Genomic DNA, 10,004 nt, shown 5'->3' on the forward strand with positions numbered 1-10,004 from the left:
AATTGTGACTGTAAATGAGATTTACAAAAATATATATTTTCAACTAGAATCTGAAAGATTGAATGAATGTAATACATTGAATATTCGAAAATTATAAATAACTTACATTCATCGGAATCTCATAGTCGTTTGTAGATTCTAAAGAAAATTATTCAATTATTAATTGATTTTCAATGGATTAAATTATTTTATGTACCTATGAATCCTCTGTTGATGTCTATAGGCATTTCGTTTGAAGGGGGTTTTAGAACAATAATTAAGTGAAATTTGCAATAAGCACAAGCAAAATTGGGTGTATATGATGAATTTTAAGTTATTGTTATCTATTTCCAATAATAACTAAATTCATTACTTTAATGAATATGTATTAAGTTTTGTTTTGTTTATGTGACTGTTATAATAAATATTATTATAAAAAAATAAAGATTATAAGGCTTTCGGTACATTTTGATATTTAGTAAAAGTGAAATTTAATTAATGTATTCATTTTTCTAATTCCATTTTGTTTTTTATTGTTTTTATTTATTATTTATTACAATTCCTAAAAAAATATTCAGTGTTTAAATTATAAACTATAAAATTGTTAGACTTCTTATTCCAAATGGGAAGTAAAATAATAATTAAGTGAAATTAATTAATAAATTTAAGATTGAAACAGTTCCATTGATTCATATCTATTCATTTTTAGTTGAAGACCACGAACGGTAACGCACCTGAAACAAATCGTAAATACTGTTGGTATTGAAGGATATCAAAATTCCTGTATTCTATCTTACCATTTCAGTTGTTTGATCCTTTGAGATGTCTTGATTATCAATAATCTTATTATCCCCTTGAGATTCTATAAATTTTATATTAGTTTCCTTTAATATTTACTAAGATACATTTATATCTTAGGAAAGTATAAAGATGCATTTCTATCCTAGAAAAGACGAGGGTAAATTGATACAAAAATTGGTGATCCAGAGTTTTGTGGTCCCAAAAAGTTTTCTGAAGAAGATGTAATAGGGATTACCGGTGGAGTCCTGTTACTTTGGAATGACTACTTAAAGAGAAGAGCTTCTTCATCAGCATCCTGGTCTGGAATTTTGGTAATTTTCTTCGATTTCGATATATGTTGGTCTCTACTACCACTTTGTTCCTTGATCTTCTCTAGGCTTTAGTCATCATTTTTCTTAATGGAAAGCACTCATGATAAATATCTTTCTATGATGTCCCACCTCTCTTGAGTCTTCAGAATTTCATCAACGAACGTTTCTGGTTCTAGTTCTCCAAGATTTGCTTCGTGCTTCAGCTTTGTCCATCTGCAGCATCTAAAGAATGTTCTTCTTCGCTTTGCAATACTATGAAGTACTTTTAGAAAAAAAATCGAAACTTTTTTTTTGTAATTTTGCATTAAGAATTAGAAAGAAATGATTATTTTTACATATTGTTTCTGTAAAATATTTAACAAAATTCTAATATTTTATTATCATACTCTTCATATCAATTTTGACAAAGGAAAATAGAGAATCGTTTTGTGTAATGACTATTTTGAGATTACTATTAATGATGAAGACAATCAGTGGTAGATTGAGATTATGTGTTTAATTTTGAAATACTACAGAAAAATGTATTGGCTTAGAGGCCTCAAGTACAGGAAAATGTCTTGTCTTAGTGTGGGCCCCTTGGGTGTTCCTATGCATGTGTTTCATTGCCATTGAAAACTACATATTTTCTCTATAAAAAGAGAAACATAAAATAAGAAGGACTGCGGCCAATGTGTTCAATTATGTTTGTTATTATTAATGTGAGAAATAAATATTGTAAATAATAATTTTATGTCTATTTTAAGAAAAGCTATAAAAGTAAGAAATGTTTATCTTTCATTCCATTTTGTTTATATAAGCAATAATTTATTTACAAACCACAATTATATAATTACAAAATAATACAAATTAATTATTAACCTACAAACTAATTATAACATGTTTTATAAAAAAATACAAATTTGTGAATATTAACGCAAATTGTTAAAAATAATTGGTTTGTGTACATATTCAGAAAGATTACATTTCAATCGTTTTTAGAAAAAAATATAAAAGTAAAAGTAATATTAATGCAATTTAATATACAAATATCCCCAGATTTACACGATTCCATTGAAAAATATGTAAATTAAAATTGTAACTTCTTGAATACATAACTGCGTGTAAATAGAAAAGAATGTAAAAAAATCGCATAATTCCATTGATTATTAATTATGATGTTTCAAAAACGTGTAAAACGAGAGATTATTTATTTTTTTATTCCTTTTTTTTAAAACCGCGTAAAAGCGGAAACGTGTAAAGAGAGTACCGTGTAAAACGAGGGATATGTATATGAGCCACCTAACTTTACTTTATCAAAATATTGTAAAATTCGTCCACTGTTTATTGTATTTTCATAGATCTGAACGTGGGACCAAATCTGAAAATTTCAATTAATGCAATAGATCGATTTTGCTAAAATAACAAATAACTTACATCCGTTGGATTCTCGTCGTTCTGGAACAATATAGTTGATCGCTGAAACGTCATCTAAACTGTAAATAATTACATAAGTTTGTTATTTTGATTACCTTCATATTCGTGTGGAGGTTCTAAAAAATAATAATACACAATTATTAATTGTTTGTTTCAATTGGCAAATTTCTATTACGTACCTACGAGTCTTCTGTTGTTGTCGTCAGAAACTGCATTTGAAAGGTCTAGAACAATAATTAGATAATCAGCACTAATATTCGTATAATTTGGACGTAAAAGATGAATTTGAAATTATTATGATATACAAAAAATGAATCAAGAAACACAAATATTCTGTATATATAAATAATGAACCAAAATTAAATTAATTATTTATTTAAATTAAATAATTAATTAATTAAACATACCTTATCATCTTTGATCTTGCTTCATGATTCTTCAACTGACTTAGTTACATCATTAATTTCAATGCCAAAGAAAACATTGATTATTTAAGTTTGCATGCATTCGATTAAGACATTTCAAAAAGCTAAAGTAAAAAATTAGTAATTGATCATGATTTTTTTATCCTTACCATTAAATACCACCATCGGCATCTCGTCGTTCTGAAACACAAAAATTATTTCAAACAAAATTGTTTTAATTCAAATTTTGTATCAGAAGTAAGCATAATTATAAATTAATTACCTTTGTGGATTTGGTGAATCGTCCTGAAACATTGATTCAAAATATTATGTTTTCAATATAATTTGGAACTTACTCACTTGAATATAGTATAATCATTGCTATAGCGACACAAAATGCTACCAAGACGAATGTCCCAACTACATAAACTGTACTTTTCGATATAAAAAAAATATCTGTTTTTGTCAAACCATAGAACTTGCACCTTTCGTTAAAAATTCCAAGAGAAATGTAAACATGTTTGATAAATTTAAAATCTATCTGTTCGATACAATTGTTTCTTATATCCAAGTAGTTGAGATGATCCTTATCGGACAACATATTTTCTTCAATGGATGTGAGTAAATTGTAACTCAAATTTAGATTTTTCACTAACGGTATTGATTTCATTTCCAGTGATTCAATCAGATTATTTGATAAGGATATAGTTCCTAATATCTTCATCCCCGAAAAAGAATTCTGAGAAATTCTCGTAATTTTATTGTGACTCATATTTAGTACGTCAAACTCGGAGTTTTTAAAATTGAAATTAGTGATATTATTGTAGCTCACATCGAGTATGTTTGTATTCAAAATATGAACAAACATTGGAGAATGTATTGATTTTAGTTTATTGTGATTTAAGTACACATTTTCTACTTCGGGAATTGAGCTGTTTTCTAAACTTTCTACATGGTTATAGCTTAAATCCAAATTAACTGCTTTCAAACCCAGCAGTGATGAAGCCGTAATTTTCTTTATATGATTATCTCTTAAAATCAAATATTGCACATACGATATGTCAGTGAACATATCTGCAGTTAACGTTTTAATGAAATTGTGGTTTAGAAATACCCATTTTCCTTTAGGAATCGATTTTCGTTGTAAAACCTCAATATTATTCAAAGCCAGTGATATTAGATTGAAAGGTCCGCTTTCGTTAAACATATCTGCTTTCAATTCCTTAATATTATGATCATATATACGCAGTTTTTGAATATTAAATCCCTTGATTGCATGACGTACATCCTGTATATTATTAATTGACTTCAGATCGAGATATTCAAATGAATAACTTTTCAAATTCTTAAATTTTTCTGTATTAATATCTGTGTATTGAAATTCGATTTCTTTTAAATGTTTGCAATGAGTTGGATATCCTAATTCTAATGTAGCATTGTAGCGACAAAGTAGAAAGCATCTTTCAGGTATTTCACATTCTGTTCCTTCGGCACTTAATTTACCAAACCACGAGAAAAGAAGTAAAATTAACATTTTTAAATCACAACGTTATACTGTATGTAAATACGTCCATTTACGAACACACGCTCACTTTGAATGAGTTTTATAATTGAACGCGCATTTCTGGTTCTCAAACATAAACACAAATTCCCACCACTATGAGTGAACTAATTCAAACGTCCTCCTCCGCAATTATTTAATAATTTTACAAAATAAGATCAGTGATTTTTAATTGAATTGTGAAAATTAAATTCTATTAAATTGTATTAAATAGATTACATTTTTAAGAATGTAATATCTAAATTTGTAATAAATTATTATTTGTATTTTTAGCTTCATTTTAATTAGACAAGTTAAACAGTTAAATATAAAATATATAACAATTGACTAAAAACAATACATAATTGTTTTTAGTCAATTGTTATATATTTTATATTTAACTGTTTACCAAAAATAATTAATAATAATATAATATACTCAATGCAAAAATAAAAATAAAATAAAGAATTTATATACAGTGGAACCTCGCTTAACGAGTTTAATCCGTTCCAAAATTTTTACTCGTATAGTGAAACATATTCAAAAATACACATAATATGTGTACACAAGTTTTAAAAAAGATTTAGAAGGCGCGCAATCCGGGACTTCTCTTCTCATCGTCACTCGTTATGCGACACGTCGCTCGTTAAGCAAGTTATTTTTCTTAAAATTATTTTTGCTCGTTAAGCGTTATGCGAGGTGCTCGATAAGCGAGGTTCCACTGTAATGTGATTCTTCAATCTGTAGTTATAGGACTACTAAATCATCTAACAAAAAGTTGTATCAAAACTATAAACACTTGCATTTGCACGTGCATTTTTGAGCTTTCTTATTACATAAATCATAAGGATTAATTTATTTTTTTTATATATCCATTGTCTAATTAACATATTTTTACCGTTTTACCGTTCTAGTTTATTATAAGTTATATTTTTTTTTCTAAATAAGGACATAATTTGAAAAGATCATGATTTGCATATTTTAGGAAAACTATTAAATTAACTTTACTTATTATAAAATGTTATTTTTATTTACAAATTTATCACCAACTATTTTTAACGACTACGAATATTTGCGAAGTTTATAATAATTAATAATTATATTTATAGCAATAATCACAGTTACATACACAAATAGGGAGAAATATAACAAGAATACATAATTTTCGTTGCGATTCCATTAATAAGAATATTTTTGTACAAATATAAAAATAGATACATTAAAATAATTGTAACTCTTCATAAGTATTACAAAGGACTATGGATTATTGATGCTATTTAACATAATTGTAATATATATTGCATTTATATAAGCATTTACGTGTTTATAGATAAAAAAAAAGAAATGCACTGTGATTATCTCCAATTATATTGTTTTAAGCTTTGCTCAGAATATTGCAAATTTCATCCCCTATTTCTTGCCTATTTATAGAGCGAGGGACCAAATCTGGAAGTAAGAGATGATGCATTACATTGAATATTCGACAAAAATAAATAACTTACATCCATCTGATTCTCATTGTGTTTCAGCATTATTGTTGATCACTGTAACTTCATATTAACTATAATTAATTATGGTATTAAGTTTTTTTGCCTTAATTACCTTCATGTACGTATGCAGGATCTAAAATAAATAAACAATATTTAATTATTAATTGAAATATTTGTTTCTACATACATGCATTTGGAACTAGTTCTAGAACAATAAATAAGTGAAATTAAGATAAACATTATATAAATTGCAATATTAAGTAGCAGTATTTCAATAAACTAGGTGTAAATAAAGAATATCGGATTTCTGTCTTTCGGTTTCATGAATCTCTTAATAAATTCGTTGTTATTTTTCGCAATTCTCTAATTTCATGATTTATAAAACAAAAATTATTCGTTGTTTCATGTTCTTCATTATCTATAAAACTGCAATAATGATAACATTTAATTCAAAAAATTACCAACAACCAAATTGAACAAAATTACATAAGAAAATTATAAACAAATTGATTTGCCACAAATGGATATTATTTTATTATTATTCTAGTTTTATAAAACAAAAACAAAAATTAAAAATATTATGTTTCCAATATGACTTTGATCTTACTCACATGAATATATAATCACTATTATAATAGCGAGTAAAACGATAACAACAATAACTGATACATTTATATAAAGTCTATTTTTTGAAACAAAACATTATCCGTTTCCTGTATATCATTCCACTCGCTCATTTCATTCTTCGTTTCCTGTATATCATTCCACTTGCACATTTTGTTATATAATCCAGATGAAACATTCACTTCTTTTGGAAATTCCAAATTAATCTCCTCCATACAATTGTAGGTTAAATCCAAATGTCTGACTTGATCAATATCGGTAAACATATTAAAATCAATGCATGTAAGAAAATTGTAACTTAAATCTAGATTCTTCACTAACGGTATTGATTTCATTTCCAATGACGAAATCTTATTATTTGATAGTAAAACTTCCCTTTGCACATTCATCCCCGAAAAGAATGTTTTCGATAAGCGCGTAATTTCATTGTAGTTCATATTTAATCTATAGAATCTTGAGTTTTGAAAGCTAAAGTCTTTGATAATATTGTTGCTCACATCGAGTATGTCTATTTTCGAAATATTAACGAATATTTTCGAATGTATTGATACCAGCTTATTATAATGTAAGAACACATCTTCTACTTCGGGAATTGAGCTATCTTTTAATTCTTGTATATAGTTATAGCTTAAATCCAAAGTATTTCCTTTTAAACCTATAAGTGATAAAGCTGTAATCGTCCTTATATGATTATTACTTAAATACAAAGCTTCCACATATGATATGTCACTAAACATATTAGGAGTGATCGTTTTAATCAAATTATTGTTTAAATTTACATATTTTGCTTTAGGTATCGATTTTCGTTGTAAAACCTCAATATTATTCCGATATAGTAATACACGTTCGAAAAGTCCGCTTTCTTCAAACATATCTGTTTTCAATTCCTTAATATTATGATAATTTATATACAAGCTATTAATGTTTAATCCCTTGAATGCATGACGTATATTTTCTATGTTGTTAATTTGATCGAAATAGAGATTTACAAATGAATAATATTTTAAGTTCTGCAATTTGTTACTATCAATATCAGTATTTGCAAATTCAATAATGTAAAAAGATTTACATGCAGTTGAATATCCTAATTCTAATGTAGCATTGTAGCGACAATACAGTTCGCATAGATTTTCATCTATTTCACATTTTGTTCCTTCAGCACTTAAATTACAAAACCACAAGAAAATAAGGAAAATTAACATTTTTAAATCACAACGATTAAATTTAAATACGTCCATTTATGAACACACTCTCACTTTGAATGAGTTTTATAATAGAATGCGCATTTCTGGTTCACGAACATAAAAACAAATTTCCACCACTATGATTTATTTGAACATCCTCTTACGCAATTTTTTAATACGTTTACAAAATTTAATGTAATAAGTGATAAGTGTTTTTTTTTATTAAATTGTATAATTTAAATTGTAAATAACTGATAATACGTGATGTAAACATCGATTGGAGGTTATTGATGTTATTGAGACTCCTTATTATATAAATTACAAGGAGACTTAATCTGTTTTTCCTATGTCGTTTTTTATGTCGTATAATTTTTTCACAATCTTTCATCAATGTGAACATTGATTAAATTTAAGATCGCGGTTAACATTAAATGAATAATTTTTCCCAGTAGTTACCATTATGATGATTTGATTTTTTAATTTATTGGTTGGCTGTGGTCTTGTAAGTTAACTGCAGTAATATATTGAAACCATTCTGCTATTAGTCGCCCTAGATTCCTTAATTTTAAATAAAAAATGTTGACATATTTTTTAAGAAAACCATAAAATAAATTGACATGTTCTAATATTGTTTTTGAGAAATTTATGAAAGTTTTAACTGTTAATAATTATTATAAAAAGGTATATTGTTCATAGATTTTCCGTCCATATTACAATTTAACATTATATGTATTGTACATAAAATATAGTGTCAAAACAGAAATTTTAGATCTGCAATCTAGTGATAATACCAATATTGTATTTTCATCAATGATTCAATCTAGAGACCATATCTGAAAATTTTAATTAATTTGATAGAATTAAAATAATATATATATGATCTCTAAAAAGTTTTATAAACATAGATATCAAGCTTTACAAATGTGGTAAAAAGAAAATAAAATAGGACATTATAATACTTAATGAAGAGATGATCCAGCAACTTACAAACATTGATTTATTGATTATTAAAATCGGTTGGGTAAGTCTTGCGGTTTAAACCTCTTCAGTCTTCGACGATGATCTGCAGTAAGCATCAGTTCCGTAGCCAGTTTGTTTTATGTGATTCTGTAGCCGATGATGGTATCTTGTGCTAGCCTTTGCTATTTCTTCCTTGATGAAACTGATGTTAGCTTGCTTATGGATGTCATCGTTTGTGAAGAACCATGGAGCATTGGTAATCTTCCTCAATGTTTTGGACTGGAATCTCTGTTTTATATCAATACTGGTGATACAGGCAGATCCACAAATCTGAATGCCGTAGGTCCATATCGGTTTTAGAATAGCTTTATACAGAAGCACTTTGTTTTTTGTTGATATGCAACAGTGTCTTCCTATTAGCCAGTCCAGCTTCCTAGCCTTCAGATTGAGACATTTTCTCTTGGTTGCTATATGCGTTTTCCAAGTAAGGAAGTAAGGCGTCAATCTAGTTACATGCCAACGTACTTGGCCTCATTAATAATAGGACTGGAGGACAGGACTGTCGACGCATAGTAAACATCACATGCACCGACTTAGCCTCGTTGGCTATAATTCTCCACTTTTATAGCCAGTTTTCGATGTTAATAAGGCTGGCTTGTAGCATTTGTGAAGTAGCAGTTGTTGGGTCAGTGTGCAAAATGGGAATTACGACAATAATTAAATTAAGTCAAGTTTTACTTTTATAAATCTCGCTTTATGAACATAATTATTAATTATTAATATAATCACAGCGTAAATGATGAATTTCAAAGTATTCTCATCAATATCCAATATTAGCATTTCTTATTAAAAAAAAAATCGATGTTATTTCTCCAATTTTCTTAATATTTTTATTTTTGACATTTTTTTTTTCTTCAACCTCATTATATAATATATTCAACCTCATTATAATTTTGTAAAAATCAATTATTTAAAGTTCTTAAATTATTTATACATAATTCCATTATTCCATGTACCATGTATTTATTATACAAAAGTAAAATAGCTAAAGTTCTTTTTTTATATATCAGTACGTGAAACCAATCATAAATATGACCTACGTCCTTTGACATAATATAAATAGCATAAACATATTACTCATTGATGATAGATAAATGTTATCGCAAACTTCCAATTAAATGGAATAAATATTAGTTTTAGTTTAAGTAATTAAACTATTAATAATAAATTCTGAGCAGTTTATTTTAATGGTAGTTTTAGTAAGATATAATTTTTATATTTATGGAATTTGATGGATT

General features: G+C 26.8%; 1 protein-coding gene across 1 annotated transcript; it reads right to left on the bottom strand.

Moving 5' to 3' along the window:
- Positions 1 to 2,298: 2,298 nt before the first annotated feature.
- LOC108561591 lies at positions 2,299 to 3,577 on the bottom strand. Its single transcript, XM_017919600.1, has 7 exons — positions 3,269 to 3,577; positions 3,192 to 3,214; positions 3,079 to 3,109; positions 2,684 to 2,728; positions 2,600 to 2,620; positions 2,505 to 2,546; positions 2,299 to 2,448 (listed from the first exon to the last, which is right to left on the bottom strand). The coding sequence occupies exons 1-7, from the start codon at positions 3,507 to 3,509 to the stop codon at positions 2,423 to 2,425; spliced, it is 429 nt and encodes a 142-aa protein (XP_017775089.1). The 5' UTR covers positions 3,510 to 3,577; the 3' UTR covers positions 2,299 to 2,422.
- Positions 3,578 to 10,004: the final 6,427 nt, after the last annotated feature.

Source organism: Nicrophorus vespilloides, unplaced genomic scaffold (genome assembly GCF_001412225.1).
Source record: "Nicrophorus vespilloides isolate i.1.1-1 unplaced genomic scaffold, Nicve_v1.0, whole genome shotgun sequence".
Classification (NCBI taxonomy): Eukaryota; Metazoa; Arthropoda; class Insecta; order Coleoptera; family Silphidae; genus Nicrophorus; species Nicrophorus vespilloides.

Excerpts from the sequence above, each read along its gene's own strand:
- LOC108561591 (XM_017919600.1), bottom strand. The coding sequence starts at position 3,509 with ATGTTGTCCGATAAGGATCATCTCAACTACTTGGATATAAGAAACAAT. Across the intron at positions 3,110-3,191 it reads GATTCACCAAATCCACAAAG|AACGACGAGATGCCGATGGT; the intron begins GTAATTAATTTA and ends TTTGTGTTTCAG. Across the intron at positions 2,547-2,599 it reads ACCTCCACACGAATATGAAG|CGATCAACTATATTGTTCCA; the intron begins GTAATCAAAATA and ends ATGACGTTTCAG.